The 20036-nt window shown below is 45.5% G+C and overlaps 1 protein-coding gene across 4 annotated transcripts in view; it reads right to left on the bottom strand.

Annotated features, from left to right (window-relative positions):
* The window catches only part of syt8 (synaptotagmin VIII), a 115053-nt gene that overhangs the window by 39987 nt on the left and 55030 nt on the right, over positions 1–20036 (bottom strand). For all 4 annotated transcript variants that reach the window (XM_041198291.1, XM_041198289.1, XM_041198293.1 and 1 more), the window contains one exon: positions 13727–13886. In XM_041198291.1, coding sequence (XP_041054225.1) covers positions 13727–13850 — 124 coding nt within the window. In that variant the 5' untranslated portion in view covers positions 13851–13886. The remainder of the gene's footprint in view (positions 1–13726; positions 13887–20036) is intronic.

Below are 20036 nucleotides of genomic sequence, written 5' to 3'. Positions count from 1 at the left end.
GTAATCTCACAGGCCCACAATCATTTTCCAGTACAACAAAATGTTGCCATGGGAAGACTAGAAGAACTTATAATGTTACACAGCAGTTCAAGCTTTGTGACGCACACATTTTTTAATTCATTCATGAGATGTGGGCGTCGCTGGTAAGCCAAGCATTCATTGTACATCCCTGGTGGTAAGCTGCCTTGTTGAACTGCTGCAGTTCATGCGGTGAAAGTACACCCACAGTGCTGTTATGTAGCGAGTTCCAGGATTTTGACCCAGTGGAAATGAAGGAGCAACAACAAGTCAAGGTGGCGTGTGACTTGGGAGGAAATTGAGGATACTGGTGCACTTGCTGCCATTGTCCTTCCAGGAAGGACAGGTGATGCCAAATAAACCTTGGCAAGTTCCTGCAGTTCATGTTGTAGATGATACACACTCGAGACATGGGCCAGAATTTTTCCATCGGCAAGCTGGGGGCGGGGCCCGCTTGCCGACATGAAAATGATGCGGGATGAAGTCAGGGGTTCTTCCCGCCTCATTTAAATATTCAGGAAACGGGCAGACAGCTAAATCGGCTGCAGGCTCGCCGACCTGTCAATGGCCAATTGAGGCCATTGACGGGGTAGTTAACCAAATTAAAGATAAAAACAGAAAACTGCGGATGCTGGAAATCCAAAACAAAAATAGAAATACCTAGAAAAACTCAGCAGGTCTGGCAGCATCGGAGGAGAAGAGCAAAGTTGACATTTCGAGTCCTCATGACCCTTCAACAGAACTAAGTAGAAATGGGAAAGGAGTGAAATACAAGCTGCTTTAAGAGGGGTGGGTGGGGGGGGGGGGGAGAAGTGGGGGGGGTGGGGGGGGGGGGGGTGGGTGGGTTGTTGGGACAAGCAAGCAGTGATAGGAGGAGATAACCAAAAGATGTCACGGACAAAAGAACAAAGACGTGTTGAAGGTGGTGATATTATTTAAAAGCTAATTAAGAGTGGAGCGCAGGACAAGCAAAGTAGCTCTAGTGGGTGTGGGGTGAAATAACCAATAGGTGGAATACATTTAAAAATAATAGAAATAGGTGGGAAAAGAAAAATCTATATAAATTATTGGAAAAAACAAAACGGAGGGCGATGAAATGGAAAGGGGCAGGGGAGGAGGAGCGAGTTTAAGATCTAAAGTTGTTGAATTCAATATTCAGTCCGGAAGGCTGTAAAGTGCCTAGTCGGAAGATGAGGTGCTGTTCCTTCAGTTTGCGTTGAGCTTCACTGGAACAATGCAGCATGCCAAGGACAGACATGTGGGCAAGATAGCAGGTGGAGTGTTAAAATGGCAAGTGACAGGGAGGTCTGGGTAATGCTTGCGGACAGACCGAAGGTGTTCTGCAAAGCGATCACCCAGTCTGCGTTTGGTCTCTCCAATGTAGAGGAAACTGCATTGGGAGCAACAAATGTAGTAGACTAAGTTGGGGGAAATGCAAGTGAAATGCTGCTTCACTTGAAAGGAGTGTTTGGGCCCTTGGATGATGAGGAGAGAGGAAGTGAAGGGGCAGGTGTTGTATATTTTGCGTTTGCATGGGGAGCTGCCGTAGGTAGGGGTTGAAGAGTAGGAGTTGGCTTGCTGCATTGTTCCAGTGAAGCTCAACACAAACTGGAGGAACAGCACCTCATCTTCCGACTAGGCACTTTACAGCCTTCTGGACTGAATACTGAGTTCAACAACTTTAGATCTTAAACTCCCTTCTCCATCCCTACCCCCTTTCCATTTCTTCCCCCTCTGTTTTGTTTTTTTCCAATAATTTATATAGATATTTCTTTTCCCACCTATTTCCATTATTTTTAAGTGTATTCCACCCATCGGTTATTTCACCCCACCCCCACTAGAGCTACCTTGCTTGTCCTGCTCTCCACTCTTAATTAGCATTCATTTAGATAATATCACCACCTTCAACACCTCTTTGTTCTTTTGTCTGTGACATCTTTTGGTTATCTCCTCCTATCACTGCTTGCTTGTCCCTACAACCCACCCACACACCCCCACCCTTCTTTCCACCACCCCCCCCCCTTAAACCAGCTTATATTTCACCCCTTTCCCATTTCTACTTAGTTCTGTTGAAGGGTCATGAGGACTCAACACGTCAACTTTGCTCTTCTCCACCGATGCTGCCAGACCTGCTGAATTTTTCCAGGTACTTCTATTTTTGTAACCCAATTAAAGGCCTTCCCCATCCAACCTTAAGGTTGGCAGGCAGGCCAGGAGCCCCAGCGGGCGGGATGAGTTTTATGTCTGTTTTTTAAAAGTTTAATAAAGTTTCTGTGCTTTTTATTAACATGTCCTATTTCATGTAACATTGTCACATGAGGGTGACATATTAATTTTTTTTTTATTTTTCTATTTTTGATGTTTATAAAGCTTTCACCGATCTCCCTGAGGCAGCACTTAGTCTCAGGGAGATGTGCGCTCTTTCGTGCGTATGCGCAAAAGAGTGCACTTTGACAGTTGGGGAATCCCTCCCCCACTGCACAGGAAGCACATAGCACTTCCCAACGGACAGGCCACTGGGCGGTCCTTAATTGGCCCGCCCACTCAAAATGGTGGGGCCCACTTCGGCAGCGGCGATTGGTTGCCCGCCCGCTACCGGGTCGGTCAGGCCTGCCCGCCCATCAAGGGCAAAATTCTGCCCATGGTGTACGAGTGGGGGAGGTGAAAGTTTAAGGTGGTGGTGGGGTGCCCATCAGGTGGTGTGCCCATCAGGTGGGTTGCTTTGTCCTGGAAGCTTCTTGAGCTGCATTCATCCAGGCAAATGGGAGAGTTTCACCACACTCCTGGCTTGCACTGTATAAACAGTGGACAGCCTTGGAGAGTCAGGAGGTGTAATGATTCAAGACAGATATTGTAATCTCTGAGCAGGGACAGTATGCCCCATTGATTTCGTAAAATAATTTGCACCTTTTCCCCAAGATGCAGAAATATATATAAGACAAAGCAAAAAAATCTTCTCTTTGTCTTTTCAGTTGTTCTTCAAAATTATTGGAAGAAAAAGTACATGACAAATTTCAAAAATGTTATTTGGATAACGTTTGTCTCTAGTGATTTTTTTTAAAGTAATGGAGTGATTATGCATGTAAATACATCTCTGAAACCTATATTTAAACATGATAAACAGTACTGATCGCAAAAAAACTACATAGACTTGCAACTGGCTCAATCTCCATGTAATGGCCTCAGGCTCAACCAGCCAGTTGTGTCCTTTTTAGCTTCAAATTGACCTCGAGATCCCATAACATGCCCTGAACTGGCATCCATTTTCATACAATTGCATGCTTACACTTCTAGCTTAGCTCATCTCCTGTTGAAATCCTCACACATTCATTTATCAGCTCCATACTTAAATGTAATTCCAAAGCTTTGCTTGTCAATTTTCATCACCTTTTTGCATAAATCCCAGCTGATATAAAACTCTGCTGCTCATATTACATTCTGTACCAAGTCCATTATTCTTAGTCTTGTTTATCTGTGTAGTTTCCTGGTTCCCCAAAGCCTCAAATTTAACATTTGTATCCTCATGTTTAAACTCTTCTATGGTCTTGTTTCTCCCTATCTCTTCAGCCTTTTCCAGCCCTAGCCCACCCACACAAACACCTCCCCCCACCCTGTTCAAATTCTCCATTGCTCTATATCTAGTCTCATGTACATTCCCACTTCCCTTTGACATATAAATGGAATATTGGCTCTAGTTAGTCGGGTCCCACTCTTTGGAAATTCCTCCCTAAATGTCTTGGCTTTCCACATTCAAGACCTTCCTTTAGACTCATCTCTTTGACAAAGCCTTTAATCATCCCTCCCAAAAGTTGATGTATTTTCCTCATGCCTGTACAAAACACCTAAGGTATTTTTTTTCTATCTTAAAGGTGTTAATAAATACAAGTTGCAGAGTGCTTCTCTTGTGGAGTAACATACAGTTTGGATAAAGGGGAGCCTGTAGATGTATTGTACTTGGATTTCCAGAAGGCATTTGATAAGGTGTTACATCACAGTTTATAACAGAAAGTATTGTAGGGGGTAACACATTAGCCAGTATTGAAGAAAGCTGTGGCAGAAAACAAAGAGTATGCATAAATGGGTCATTTTCTGATTGGCAGGATGTGACAAGTGGAATCCCACAGTGGTAGGGCCTCAACTTTTTACAATTTATATAAATGACTTGGATGAGGGGAGTGAAGGCATGGTAGCTAAATTTGCAGATGACACAGAGATAGATAGGAAAGTATGTTGTGTGAGGAGGTTGCAGATAGATATAGATAGAATGAGTGAGTGGGCAAAAACCTGGGAGATGGAGTATAATGTGGGAAAATATGAAGTTGTTCCCTTCAGTAGGAAGAATAAAAAAGCAGATTATTAATTAAACTAAGAACAACTGCAGAATTCCAAGGTGCAGAGGGATCAAGGTGTTCTAGTGCATGATTCACAACAAGTTAGTATGCATGTACACCACATAGTTAAGAAGACTAATGGAATGCTATTCTTTATTACAAGAGGAATTGAACATAAAAGTAAGGATGTTACTCTTCAGTTATACGGGGCATTTTGAGGCCACATCTCAAATATTGTGTGCAGTTTTGATCTTCTTATTTAAGAAAGGATGTAAATGCATTGGAGGTGATTCAGAGGAGGTTTAGTAGGGGCAGAATTTTCTGCCTGTCGGGCGGTGGGCCCGACCTAATCTCCGGCGGGCAGGGAGCTAATCCCCGCCGGAGAAGTGGACCGCACCGCTATTTTACATGGGTGGGCCAATTAAGGCCCGCCCAGCATGACATCCAGCGAGAAGCACTGTGCGCTCCCTGTGTGGGCGAGGGGATTCCCCAAAAGCGAGAGTGCGTTCTTTCACACATGCGCACGAAAGAGCGCACATCTCCCTGAGGCAAAGTGCAGCCTTAGGGAGATTGCTTCCACTTTGAAAAAGATTAAAAATAGAAAAAAAAATTCCCGAACATGTCCCCCTCATGTGACAATGTCACATGAGATGGGACATGTTCATAATTTACACTATAACTTTAATAAACTTTTTAAAATCCTGCATAAAACCTCATCCCACCGCTGGATAAGGTTTCATGTTTTTTCTATTTGCCGCCAGGGCTCCTGTCCTGCCCGCTAACCTTAAGGTTGGACAGGCAGGTCCTTTAATTGTTTAAATGTTTCTGTCAATGGCCTCAATTGGCCATTGACAAGTCGGCAGGCCTGCAGCTGATTTTGCTGCGCCCCCGCCTTCCTGAAAATTTAAATGGGGCGGGTTGACATTGAGAGTTACGCCCGACATCATCCCACGTCATTTTACGTGTCGGCGAGTGGGCCCCGCCCCCTGCTCACCAGCAGCAAAATTCTGCCCTAAATTGATACCTAGAATGAGTGGGTTGTCTAATGAGGAGAGGTTGAACACTCTGGGCTTGTTTCCACTGGAGTTTAGCAGAGCGGAGGTTACTTGATTGAAGTATATAAGATCCTGAATGGTCGCGACAAGGTGGACATGGAAAGGATGTTTCCTCTTGTGGGTAAGTCCAGAACAAGGGGGCACTGTTTTAAATTTAGGGGTCATCCTTTTAGGACAGAGATGAAATCTCAGGGGGTTGTGTGACTTTGGAACTCTGTGCTTCAGAAGGTGGTAGAGGCGGGGTGATTGAATATTTTTAAGGTGGAGGTAAATAGATTCTTGTTAGATGAGGGAATCAAAAAGGGTAGATGGGAATGTGGAATTCGAAACACAAACAGATTAGCCATGGCCTAATTGAATGGCGGAGGAGGCTCGAGTGGCTGAATGGCCTACTTCTGCTCCTATTTCATATGTTCATATGTTCTTGCACATATCCAAGTAAGTAAAAAAGTGTGGTCCAAAATCCCAGGGGGTAGGATTTTTCAGAAGGCTGTTTCCCACTCTGTCACCCAAAGAATCAGTGGGGATTGCTTCCCCACTGAGCTTGGCAGCCCTGCAGCTATTTTACACTCCATGGAGCGTGAATTGGCTACAGGTGGGACTTCTGCCCTTCACCCAGTTGGAAGTCCCAACTCAGAGAGCTTCTGGGCAATTTGATAGTCACTAAGAGTGGTGGCCACTGCTGGGACTACAAGAAATCAGACCAGTCTAAGTGCGAGAGACTCACAGGACCAGGTGTGGAGTCTCATGTTGGGGATGGAAGGCAGCCCAGGTTGGTGGGGAATGGGGAGTGGGTCATGATGGAAGGTCAGGCAGGAAGGCAGCACCCAGTGGAGAGAGGGCAGACCTTGAGGGGGTAGGGCGGTGTGCCCAACCTGGAAAGGGGGCCCCATTCCGCCCAAGGCTTGAGCAGGGCGATCTGCTGATCTTTACCTCCATCCCTGAACTCCTATTACCCACCTAAAAATTATGGGTGAGCAGGAAGCGTCCTTTGAGTGGCCAGTAATTTTGGTGGCCATTTAAGGGCTTCAGTTGGGGCGGGGGTGGTTGGGTTGGCTTAGGCCTCACCCATCTCCTGTAAAATTGCAGACAGGCTGGGGGCAGGTGGCTAGGCGACAGGAGGCCACCCGGTGAATTTTAGGGCCCTCCATGCCATACCACCTGCTCCCCTCAGCCTGAAAGGCCGCTGGAGGGAGACCATAAAATTCTGCCCATGATAATAAGATGTGTATGTGTAATATAGTACAGCAGATTCAATTTTAATACTGAGATTGCCATTTTCTGCATGGATCTTGTTTGAAGCCAAGATGTGACCACAATGTGTTAAGTAGTTTGCAGCAGGAGATAGCAGGTATTTTAAACTGCTGCATCTGTTAACTCCCCGTGTGCATCACCCTGGAGATCAATTAGTAACTAACATCATGTTAGCATATAAATTTACTGCACGCTTAGTTGTTTAATGTACAATGCTCAAAAGCCCCAAAGACATTGTGAACCAGTGCTGGGAGAGTCACAATTTGATCTGTTAAAACTTTTGTGAAAATTGAATTAATTGCAATCTAAAGCATGAACAAGAGTTGGGTTTATTTTTCTAAATCTAAAGCATTGTCCTAAGAGTTTAATTTAATATTGCTTATTAAGTGCAATAATTCCTGTACACACTAAGTATTCGAGTTTCCCAATCAATGCATTTACATCAGACTCATTAGCTGGCTGTAATCATTGTTCAATACAATGATTAACTAGTGTATGACAGACTTGTGACTCAGTTATATCTTTGTTAAAACTTTTTTGAGACCCACTGATGGTTAGAAGCTAAATCTAGCCTGTTACTTCTGATCAATACTATGGCTCGTGTTGGAATGTAGTGGAGCAGCCTTGTGATTAACATAACCAAATCCAGCTTCTTAATTGTAATGATTACCTCATATCATGATCAACAACTGTAGGATTGAATATTAGCCAATAGATAATGCACTTTTCCTTTACACAGAATGCACTAGGTCAGGTCAATAAATACACTGGGCAGAATTTTCTGGATGGCAGGGGAGCGGACCGGGAGTAGGCGTGGACCCAATCGCCGTTCGTAATCAGGTCCATGGCACCATTGTACGCGGGTGGACCAATTAAGGCCCGCCCAGCGTACTTCACAACTCCGATGCAAAGCAGGAGTGGGCGGGTGGCGGCTGGCGCACTCAACCCACTGGGTGCAATGGCGACCTGGTGGCCTGCATAAAGGAAGGTCTGGCAGCCCTGGAAAGGCTGCTCACAATGGCTGTGCGAAGGGCTCTGCAGAGGGTCAATGGAGTCTATTCAGGTCTGGAGGGTAGGCCAGCAGGACAGACCAGGCCAGAGGGTAGGGCAGGGGGCCTGTGTGCCCTTTGATTTTCTGATGACTGCCTTGCAGCCCTCCTCGAGCGGGTGGCAGCACGGCGGGAGGTGCTTGTTCCCCAGGACGGGAGGAGGAGGCAACCCCACATGACAAAATGTGCCTGGGAGGAGGTGGCGGAGGTGGTGAGCTCCCGCAATATGGTGCAGTGCACCTGGATCCAGTGTCACAAGCGCTTCAATGACTTGTTGCACTTTGGAATGGTGAAGACAATATTGGCACTGGTCACTTAAACAAGCTGGTGGGCTATCCCCCATGCTGCACCCCACCCCACCCCAAGTCTGAGTGTAGTGACTGCATTGAATCATTGACTACATGTGTCCTTCGCTGGGTGGGCCAGCAGATATTGCCTATGCCGAGGTCAGGCTGAGAGGGTGGTGAAGAGATGGGTTCTGCGCCTGCAACGTGTGGTACACTGAGACCCCGCATGACTGTTTTGGGGGCAACCTGGAGGAGCTGCACCTAGGTGCAGTGCTGGAACTCCAGGACATGTCCAAGTCAGGGTGATGAGATGCTGGGAGGGGAGCGTCAAGGTGGCAACGAACCATCTGCTGCCCTCTGCACTCCATGTGTTTGTGCTTTCTTGCTATGGAAGGAAATACCGGGTGATGTCTAATGTGATGTGGGCAACGTGGCCAAGGGAGAGGTGGGGAACAGGCCTTTCACCTTTGTGTGAATGATCGGCAGCAGTGGGGTGAGGAGGCACTGGAGCCCTGATATGTCCCACTCTGGCTGGGGTGGGCCTTGTGTGAAGAGAGTCCATGTACAACTTGCACAAATCAATGCTCTTCTCTCTTTTTCAGGTGAAGAATGCTCATAATGCCACCGAGCAGGTGAGGACTGGCTGCGGCCAGGCGCATTTAGCCATCCTCAGTCGGTTTGAGCAGGATGCCCTGGATTTGGAGAGGTGCCATGTGCCCAAGTCCACTGGTGTCAGTGAGGCTGGGGTGCCACTGCCAGGTATATATGCCCAGCAGTGAGGTCACCATTGTTCTCCCAACAGCCATAGCAGTGCTGAATGTTAAGTGATTTAATTTTGCAACATGGCTTGACCATTGCTTATGGCAGGATGAGCGCATAACGATCCAGAGGACAGAGATACACATTGACATTGTCTCCACATTAACTGATCCTTGTTCTTCCTTGTTCTTCTTTTCAGAATCAGTGGAGCAGGGCCGGGAGGAGGAGCAGCAGAGGCTCCCTCTCACACCTGAGGGCCCTGAAGTCTCGCCAGCGTCACACCATCTCTGTCAGGCAGGCACCAGCGCAGATACTTGCACCTCGGTGGGAATTAGAACATCGACAAGTGTCCCAGGACACAGCGGTGAGGGGACTTCACAATCTCTGGAAGAGCTGGCAGAGACAGAAAGTGTCCATGGAGCCAGCAGTCAGAGGACTGTCGGAGACCTGGCACATGCTCAGTCAGTTCCTGATGATGTGCCTCTGGACTCATTCGCAAGCCAGCAGATGTAGGAAATGTGGCCGGGTGTGCGGGAGCATCTGAGGGAGATACATGAGGCTATGCTTGGCTTGGTCTCCATGGTGGAGGAGTCTATGCGGATGATCACCGAAGCAGTGAGCTACATGTCCGAGCGCCATGCGTCCTCCATGGTGAGAGTGGTGACTCTCGTGGAGAGGCTCCTCCAGGAGTCCCGTCAAGGCTTCCTGGGGATGAGCTCTGACCAGCAAGCCCTCACATTGGCATTGACCTCAGCTGGTCAATGCCAGTGTGGGAGATAGTGTGCGCACCAAGTTTCCCAGCTCGGTGCCCATCCATCCACGGTGAGCAGGGAGGTCTGAAGCGACCTCACATCGGTGCAGCAGCTGCCTGTGGTCTCTGCGGGCTCCTCTCAGGGCAATCCAGATGAGGGCGGCTGCTCCTCCGCCCCTCTCCCAGTGACGGTAGCATCCGGTGAGGCTAAGATGACTGGGGAGATGCCAGCTGTGGAACTGGCAGCTCCCTCCCAGGCACAGCCATCACAGGTTCCACAGGCCAGAGGACGACTACCAAGGTCAAGGCCAACAGGACAGCAGAATGAGCAGGCTGTCTCAGATGCTACTCCCAGTGATGGGGCAGCACCAAGGCGTAGCGCCGGGAAACGTAAACATAAGGCACCTTAGGCACACCACCGGTTTATCATTGGTACTTTTGTGTTGGCCCAAGATGAGGTCTTATGATTTGCTTTGAATTTAAACACCCTTGTCATTTTGTTTCATTCAGTTTCTTTGCTTGTGATATTAAATTCAGACATGTGACCATGGCTGAGTGTGCCTCTTTTCTTCCACATGTGCAAGGTTGCCAAAAATGTTAGGAGTGCTTTGTGGGACATTCAGCTTTATAAACAAGGCCTTTAGTTATTGTTCCTAACCTGGAAGATTTGGCACTTAGGTATCGAGTATGGAGCCCACAGCCCAGGCTTGTGCTGGAGGTCCATCAGTGGCACGCTAGCTGAACGTTCATTGGATTAAAGCATCCCAGGCATCCCTGCCTCCCTGCAGTATGCCCGGATCAGCGTCTACCCCCTCAGCATTTCTTTGTGTATGCTCATCCTCGGACTCACTGCTGGACTCATCGTGTGCAGCCGTAGCCACTGCGTCAACATCTTCATCATCCACTGCGTCCCCCCTTTGCAGCACAAGATTGTGGAGAGCGCAGCATGCAATCACTATCACCGACACACAATCTGGGGGGTACTGGAGTGCGGCCCCTGAGTGGTCCAGGCATCGGAAGCACATCTTGAGAAGACCGATAGTTCTCTCCACCACAGCCCTTTTGGAGGCATGTCTCCTATTGTACCTCTGTTCAGCTTCTGTTCTTAGATGGTGGAGAGGTGTCATGAGCCACCTTCTGAGGGGATAGCCCTTGTTACCCAGCAGCCATTCATCAAGCCAGGCCGGAGCACTGAAGAGCCCCGGCACCTGGGAGTGTCTGAGGATATAGGCATCATGGGAGCTGCCTGGGTACCTTGAACAGACTTGTAGAATCTGCATCCTGTGATCACACACTAACTGTACGTTCATGGAGTGGAAGACCTTCCTGTTGATGAAGGCACCAGCCTCAGCTGCTGGCGCCTTGATGGCCACATGTGTGCAGTCAATGGCCCCCTGGACGCAGGGGAAGCCAGCAATTGCCACAAAGCCTCTGGCTCGCTGTGTCTGGCTTGCCTAGTCCTAATGGAAGTGGATGAAGGTCAACGCACACCTGAACAGAGCATCTGTAACCTGCTTGACACAAGTGCGGACAGCTGATTGGGAGACAAAGCAAAGATCACCCACTGACCCCTGGAAGGCGCCAGAGGCATAGATGTTGAGGGCAACTGTGACCTTTAGAGCCACTGGCATGGGGTGTTCTCCCACATAGTTGGCAGAGATCTCAGGCCCAATCATCTGACAGATATAGTTGACTGTCTCCCTTGAGAGACGGAGCCTCCTTTGGCACTGCACCTCAGACATATTGAGGTAGCTGCTTTGCCGCCTGTTTACCCTGGCAGCAGGATAGTGGCATCTTCTGCGGCCCCTTCCACCTTGGTGTGCCTCTTGGCCCTGCGCCTGTCCTCTCAAAGGTGGCTTCTCTGGAGGCTGAATGTGCACTTCTGGCCTCCTCCCCCTGCTAGCCCTCCCTTCCTCCTCAGAGGAGGTGCCTCCAGTGGAGAGTTCAGCTTCCATTCCCAGGCTATGGGAAGGCTTCCAGAAACCTGCAGGCCCAAAAAAGATTCCTCACTGCAGAGTGCTTATCTGACGGTTAACAGTCCAGACAAAGTAGCTGGTATGTGTTTTGAAGTGTTGCAGATCACACAGACAAGTTTCAAAAACTTTGAAAAATCAATACTTGAGAGTGCATGCTCGCGACCCCACTGAGACCTCTTATCCAGTCCGTGGATGAAGTTTATACAAATGTATCCTACCCGCCTGCCCTTTGCTCCCGTGCACTGACCCGAAGATTGCATGGGCGCCTAAAAATTGGTGTTGATTGGTGAGTCAAGGGCCTTAAGCGTAAATTAATGGTGGGAGCACAACAGATATCATTGCAAGCCCACCCAGCAAAATATCGCGATGGCACTCGCCAGGCATCACTGCACATCATTTTACACACGGATGTGCGGGGCCTGCCCCCGCACGCCAGCGGGAAAATTCTGCCCACTCATCTTGTTAGCTGTAACTACACACTGAAACTATGGGATAGGCCGATGACTAGTCAAAGCTATAACCAGTTTCATGCATTTAACATAAATAAAAGTAATAGACACGTTTTTGAAACATACATGCAACATTTTGTCATTTTAGTTATTTAGCTAGTTACTAACCACTGTTGGTTTTGTTGCAGGCTTTATTTAAACATTAATTTCTGCTCAGATATGACAAATTTGGTCTGGTAGTTTGCTAATTGGCTCATCATTCATGAATGACATTTAAGGTATTTAAAGGTGATAAATGTATGTGCACAATGTAAGACAATTGTCGATAAGATAAATCAAGTAATAGGCTGTATTTGAAAAACATTGGATTACAAGTTAAAATAGGTTAAACTGACATGTACAGATCACAGATAAAGTGGTCCAGGCATGTTTGAACATCCAGCTCAAAGAGAATATGGCAAGATTAGAAAGTATTCAGAGGAGTAATGATAACAATCCGAGGCCAAAGGAAATATAGCTACAGATCTGTGAGTCCCACCTTCTGTGCAACAATGGCCTCCTGGCAAGCTGGATCCTTGATCCCATCCAAAATTCTTGGGTAATGGAGAATTTGATGAACACAGGGTCAGAATTTTCACCTCGGCAGGCAGGCGCGCACCTGACCTGCTTGAGCGTGAAATGACGCACAGTGACGTCGGGCGAGCGTCCCGATATCAACGCGCAGTCGTGCGATAGCTCGGTCGACGGTTGCGCGTGGGAATCGGCAGCATGCCCACCCACAGTTAGAAGATCTAATAAGGCCATTAAAGTATTAATTAACTTAAATTTTCCGCTGCCCGCTCAACCTTATGGTTGGCAGGGAGGCGAAAAGGCCAAGCAGCCTTCGTATTTTTTATGGAACCTCATCCACAGGTGGGATGAGGTTTCATGAATGCTTTTAGAATGTTTTAAAAGTTTTTAATAAAATTGATGGACGTGTCCCAGCTGATGTGACAATTTCACATAAGGGGACATGTCCTTAATTTTCTTTTAACGTTTAATCAATGTTTTATGAGTGAAACCTCTGTGCCTCAGGGAGATTTCTGACTCAGAAAATTCTCCCCGGCTCAGGCAACCCCCCACCCCCCCGCCCGCACAGGGAGCGCTCAGCGCTTCTGGATGCGCGTCACGCTGGGAGGGCCTTATATGACACGCCCACATAAAATGGCAGTATGCAGCCGTTCGGGGGTGCTGATCGGCTGCGCGCCCATCTTTACACAACACCCCCGTTGGGGAGAAAATTCTCCCCCTTATTTTATGATTCTCTAATTCCTTTTCTTAGTTCACTATTACCAAATGAGCTTCAGTACATTGGGTTCAGAGAGGCTGGTCATACTAAGAGATTCCATTCTCAGGCAGATTGGAAGGGGCCAGGGATATAAAAGTAGCAGCTTACAAAATACATATTTTTTCCCTCTTCTCCATTACTTTTGATTTTTCACTGCAGTGAGCAAAGTAACCATAAACCTGAGTAATAGGCTGAGCACAGACAAGGTGAAACAATCCATCCAGGAGGAACAAAGATCCTTCATTGTAAAGCCAAGTTTCATTGTGATCTTTACACTTTATCTACTTATTGCCTCAAGGCTGAGTGCAACTGCACTGGTTAACATGAGGCTGGACAGCACTTGCATTCCAGTATGCAGAATTTTTCCTACTCATATCTCTACTCATATTTTTGTCTAAAATCTATCTAAATCCTCTTCATTGTTATGTTTCCTGAAATGGAAGTTCACTACGTTACATTTATATACTTACATGGGATTTTATTGATCAAATTGGAAATGATGTTTCCATTTTTTGTAGTGGTTATTTGGGTGGTATTGGTTGGATGGATAATGACAGATGGCTTTACAGAAGTGTTTGTAGTTGAGGTACTCATTTTTCTTTGTTCTCAGATTAGATTTAAATCAATGACCTACAAGAAAAAAGAAAAGATGTTCAGTATATGCAAATAAACCAGCCCCAAATTATGGCCGCTTCATAAAATCTAATCTGCGGGGAAATCATTCTATTTCCAACCATAGTCACTCGTCATTGCAAGAACACATAATTCAGAAATAAGACAGAAAAACATTTTGAAAAACAGGCAATATTTTGAAACGGTGAAATCTGTCACATCCTCCATTTAAGTTGACCTGCTGTCTGTGAATGATGAAGTTATTGTCTCCCACCGCACTTCCAATGGTCCATACTGATCTTATCAGTGTGTGATCTTTCCCCAGTGATTGAATGTTAAAGCAGCTTGCTTCCGTTTGCTTTCTGTTATAGATCTCTTTGATTTGAAGATAATACCAAGGCCTATTCTGGTGGATGTTGATATAAAATAGTGCATAATGCTTTTGGAAGAGATGTTTCTTCTGGTGTTGTGGCAAAAATTGCAGTGTTATAACATAAGGTATTATGTAGATGCAAATATTATGAGCTGGATTTTCACATAGTCAGGGAGAGTCTGGAGACCTTTGAAAAAGGCGGATGGGACCCAGGTCCAGAAGTCCCACCCTAACTTCTGACAGGCACCATTTTCTTGGGTAAGGGAAAGGAGGGGATGGAGCATGAGGTGTATGAGAACGAAATCTGAACTCAGCTGGGCCAATTAATCTCCATGCACAGGACAAGCAGATCTGATTATCACTCCAGGAATGGCCTCAACCCGCAGTGTGTGTGTTCTACAACTTTACAGTGGAGACAGAAATGCTCATGAAGGGTGAATAAGGTACATAGAACTGCAAAGCCATCAAGTTATTTAAATCTCCTGTCCTTTAAATTATGAAACAAAAAAAAAATTGGTTCCAGCAGTTTAAATAGAGTTTGTTGACATAAGCCTGAGGGCTACCATTACTGCTTTATTATTTTTTGACTGCTTCCACAATCTATCATTATCACAGTGAAGGTTGGGAGTTGGGCGGGGGGCTGTTGTGAGTTCACAGTTTGATTGACATATCCAAGGTTGAAAGTATTTTTTATATACATGAAGCCTGTAATATATACTTGGAGCTTTACTTTTTACATCTCAGCATGGCTCCTGAGGTCTACCCATGGTGGACACTGGGTAAGTTGGCATGGAACGTCTAAGGACAAAGGATGGTAGATGGGAGGCCATGAGTTGACACTAAGTTGGCATAGGGCTTCAAGGAGCATTGAGGGTGAGTGGGGGTCATGAAATGGCATTAGTTGGCATAGGGTCTATAAGGGATTAGGAAGGTTGGCATGGAGGATATGATGGGACATTGTGGGTAGGTGGATAGGGGAGCATGTGTTAGTCTGGATGTGACATGCGAATGGATGGGGGTGGCAGGTACGTGGTGAAGGGATGTGAGGGCTAGAAGGCCTAACATTGAACAAAACAACTGGGACAAAGTCCCAAAGAATTGAGGTGGGCCTTTGAACCATGTGGCAGGCCCTGTGGCCACCTCCGAATTGTTGTCCAGGTGGCCCGACTCCAGCTTGCACCCCCTCCCCTACTCCCCGGAACAAAAATTGTGCCTCCTGAGGCAGACACTGAACCAGGAAATTTCCCAACTCCTGTTACCCACTCTAACCTGAAAACCCGGCCCAAGGGGAATGTTACAGATGTGAACCTGCTTTAGATACTATCTCTAGTTAACGTCAAGGTACATAAGAATATAAAAAAATAGAAGCAGGAGTTGGCCATTCAGCCCATGAGCCTGTTCCACCATTCATGGCTGGTCTGATTGTGACCTTAACTCCACTTTCCTATCTGCTACTAATAATCCTTTACTCTCTTGTAGATCAAAAATATGTTGAACGCAGCCTTGATTATACTCAGTGACCCAGCCTCCACTGTTCTCTGGTGTGGAAAATTCCAAAGTTTATTGCCCGTCTGAGAGAGGAAATTCCTCCTCAATTCCATTTTGTGGTCTGTACCACAATAAGACCCATATACCTCACATTCAGGAATTTATATTTGCTACATGATATCTTGATGGATAATAGCATTGTACAGAAGTATGCAAATAAGATCTCCTTGTTATTTAAACTGGAGATTTTGATCGTCACACATGTCCTTAGATTCACTTCACCAATCTTCTAAAAGGTAGTTTGATTAACACTTTGTTGATATGAGGCCAGATACAAAACCTTAAGCAATTTTACTTTACAGTAGTAAGTGAAACTACAGAGTAACAATTATAAAGAAATCTCATTTTAATGTAAGTTACAAGTCTGAAACTCCTCTCTCCACTATTTTAGCAGAATCGTTGACCAACTTACTGCTGACATATGGAAATTGGTGTCCTATGGTATAATGTTAGGGCCTCCATGCATCTCACCGACTATTAAAAGTATAAGTACAGAAAAACATCTCACAAATAAACAACATCACAGCAGCCAATTTTCAGTTGGCAAAAAGAATGAGTAAAATTATCCTTCTAGGTCTGTTGAAAGTGAAGGCAGGTGTGTAAAACTCTACATGTCAGGTATACTTCAATCTATTCACTAAAAAAGCAGCATTCAGAGTTGTCTCTATATCAATTCTGCATGGAACTTTCCTGTCTTGTTCTGAAATTGCTATTGGTTTTCCTGCTTCCCTGTAATTCTCTATCAGCTATACATAATGGGAAGTGATGCCTGTAACTTCCCAATATATAGCTAAAGGACAAGGATACCCCCAGTAGCATGGAAAATTACACTCAGCCATACACCAGAACAGGCCAAGTTCTTTTCAAGGACTTCAGCAGCATGAAACTTCTTACCTCCTTATTCCTTCATTCTTTATACAAGACCGTAGCTATTAGCTCTTTGTTTATCTCAACTTCTATTCTTTTCAATTCAACCTTAATTGTGTGTTGCACTGTGCATTGTGATCCCTCAGTGATAAATGCATGGATTACCTCCTATCAGACACACATGGCAGCAGCTCTGAATAACAAGACTCTAATTATTGCTTATGTTTTACTGTCCAAGGCACTTTGATGAAACTAGCAGTTTCCAAACTGCTATTTCTTTCCAGCCACCATATGTTAATCCCTAGTTAGTTTCACACTGCAAGACATTAAATTCCCTTCATTTTGGCTTTCCAATGATTAAAGGAACTGAAGGGTGAAGGACTGAGGTATGAAGATCAGTAAACCAAAAGCCCAATATCCAGACTATCAGTTTGAGCCTAGAGAAGAGGATCAGAGTGAAGGCATAAAGGATGAAAGTGAACAGCTTCAGGGTCAGTGGGGCAGAAGATGGAAGTATGGAAATTAAGCAACAGATTATCTCTGGTTGGAGTAATTGGAAGAAGTACAGTGCAATGTTATGTGACAGAAAATTATCACTAAAACTGAAAGGAAGAATCTACAACAGTTGTGAAATTAGTTTTGTTATACAGTGCAGAAAATTGGACAACATCAAGAAGAGAAGAACAAAGACTGGATACAAGTGAGGTGCAGATGCTGAGATAGTTGTGTCAAATACTGAGAAAGGTAACTGGTACATTAGGGTGAAGATTGTGGGACCATCAAAAAAAGTAGCCAAGAAGAGATTGAAATGGTATGGTCATCTATTGTGGAAAAAGAGTCGGCATGTGATGAGGTATATGTTGGTGAGATGGGGCTACCAGAATGAAGGAGGAAAGGAAGGCTTAATACCAGATGAAAATCACGATGGCGAGAGACTGAAACACAACAGGATTGGAAGAAGAATGGGTGACTGACAGGAGGAGATGGAGAAGGGTGATCAAGCTGCATCATGGTGACTTGAAGTAAATTGGAAGAAGCTGAAATAATCAGAAGAGTGAAGGATAACAACAGATCTTAAAAGATCAGTCACAACATGAAAACAACATTACAAATAATGAAGGATTGGACATAGAGAATGAAAGGAAAATGTTGCTCCAAAGCTGTTAAGTTGCTTTAGATAACAATTAATTAACGCTCACCCTATAGGGTGAGTGACATTTTGTGCATCTGCATCCATAGAATTAACATATTGCTAGGTATGCAAGCTAATCATATAATTGTTCCAAGTTCTGATGTCAACATCCTAAACAATTTGTTCAGCGGTTTTATGTTTACTTGCAAATAAGATTTGATGAAGGATGTGTGAAAAATACATCAAAAAGAATTTCCCATCCTTCATAGGGCAGAGTTGGTTGAATGGCTCTCTAGAAAATGCAATGGGAAGATGAGATCACTAAGAAGATCACAGTTCAATGAAATGGTAAGAAGAATTGGAAGCTTATGAGTTTGATGTTAAGGTCTGCAAAGAACTAACAGGTTAAGGAATGCAGGGCTGAAAGTTTTACTTAATAAATTTCCGAGTAAACCCCATAGTGTCTTCATTTTCAAAATTCCCAGAAAGTCTGGCCTAGATTTTGCAGAGTTGTGGGGACTGCACGGCTTATCCAAAATGGTGCAGGGAACCCATATCCAGAAGACCTATCCCCCATTTCCAACAGATCCTATTTTTGCCAGTAGGAGAAGGGGGGCTAGATGTGACTTACACATGGTGGAAACCCAAACTCAGCAGCGACTTTTGAACACAGTGCTAAGTTCAAACAGACCCCATTTTTTTCTGGAAGAAGGGCTTTATCACATAGTGTGAGAGTTATGCATTTTTAGAGCAATTGTAAAAGCACTTGAAGGGTGAATATGGTGTGTGGAACTGTCATACTGTTGAGTTATTTAAATAGCCATTCCTTTAATTTTTTTTTCAAAACAGCTTGGCTGTGTCTGTGAGTGGAAAAAAGATCTGTGCTTGCAGGTTCAATAGTTGTTTGTTGACATAAGCCTAAATGCTTATAAATACAAACATTTGTTTTTATTAGAAATTAAGTACTTGAGGGGATTTAAATGTATTGAATGGGCTTTCATAAAGGAGAGTTTATTTTATATAGTAAAGTCTATAATAGATACTTAGAATCTTATTTTAGTTCATTTCAGCATGGCCCCTGAGGTCTGTCCATAGTTGATACTGGGTGAGTTGGCATGGAAGATAGAAAGGCAAAGGGTGGTATGTGGGAGGCATGAGTTGGCACAAAGTTGATGGGGGTTGTAAGAGGCCGTGTGAGTGGATGAGGGTCATGAGCTGGCATGAGTTGCAGCAAGGTGGTACAGGGCTCTAAGGGACCATGGTGGTGTTTGGGGCATAATGAGTTGGCACAAAGTTGGCATAGGGGCTATAAGGATCCTTGGGGCTGGATGGAGGTTGATAAGTTGACATTAGTTGGAATGTATGGACATGGGCATTGGAGTGCTGCTTTGGGCTGCAGTGCAGTGCTTAAGTTGGAGTTTGGAGACCGAGGGAGGTCGATGAGGAGGGAATGAGGTGATCCTTTGAGTACTGTGAGTACGGTCAGGTAGGTATTTACTACTTTCACCACTTATAGTTTTTAAGGTCTTATTTTGTGGTTCATTGTTTTTAAGGACTATATTCTGTAACAACGAGGAGCAGGGAAGAAGGGCCCTAGAGTAATTGATATTATTTGATATTAAGTATCTTCCAAAAGGTTTAATTTAATTTAAAGGAGTAAGTCATGGCAGGAGAGCTTAAAGCCATGGTGTGCTCCTCCTGCTCTATGTGGGAAGTCGGGAATATTTCCAGTGCCTGGGGCCAGCATGTGTGTGAGAAGTGTCTCCAGCTGCAGCTCCTGGAAGAACAGGTTTCCAAGCTGGAGCGGCAGCTGGGGACACTGTGGAGCATCCATGAGGTGGAGAGTATCATGGATAGCATGTATAGAGAGGTGGTCACACCGCAGGCTAAATGTCCACAGGCAGGAAAGAATTGGGTGACTACCAGGCAGAGCAAGAGGACTAGGCATGCAGTGCAGGAATCTCCTGTGGCTATTCCCCTGCAAAACAGATATACCGCTTTGGATACTGTTGGGGGGAAGGGCCTCTCAGGGGAAAGCAGCAACAGCCACATTCTTTGCACCACGGTTGGCTCTGCTGCACAGGGGAGGAGTAAAAAGTGTGGGAATGCAATAGTTTTTAGGGGATTCAAATGTAAAGGGAATAGATAGGTGTTTCTGTGGCCGCAAATGAGACTCCAGGATGGTTTTGTGCCTCCCTGGTGCTAGGGTCAAGGATGTCTCAGAGCGGCTACAGGACATTCTGAAGGG

The sequence above is a fragment of the Carcharodon carcharias genome, chromosome 10 (genome assembly GCF_017639515.1).
Source record: "Carcharodon carcharias isolate sCarCar2 chromosome 10, sCarCar2.pri, whole genome shotgun sequence".
NCBI classification, from domain to species: Eukaryota; Metazoa; Chordata; class Chondrichthyes; order Lamniformes; family Lamnidae; genus Carcharodon; species Carcharodon carcharias.
This window is presented reverse-complemented; position numbering and strand designations above follow the sequence as displayed.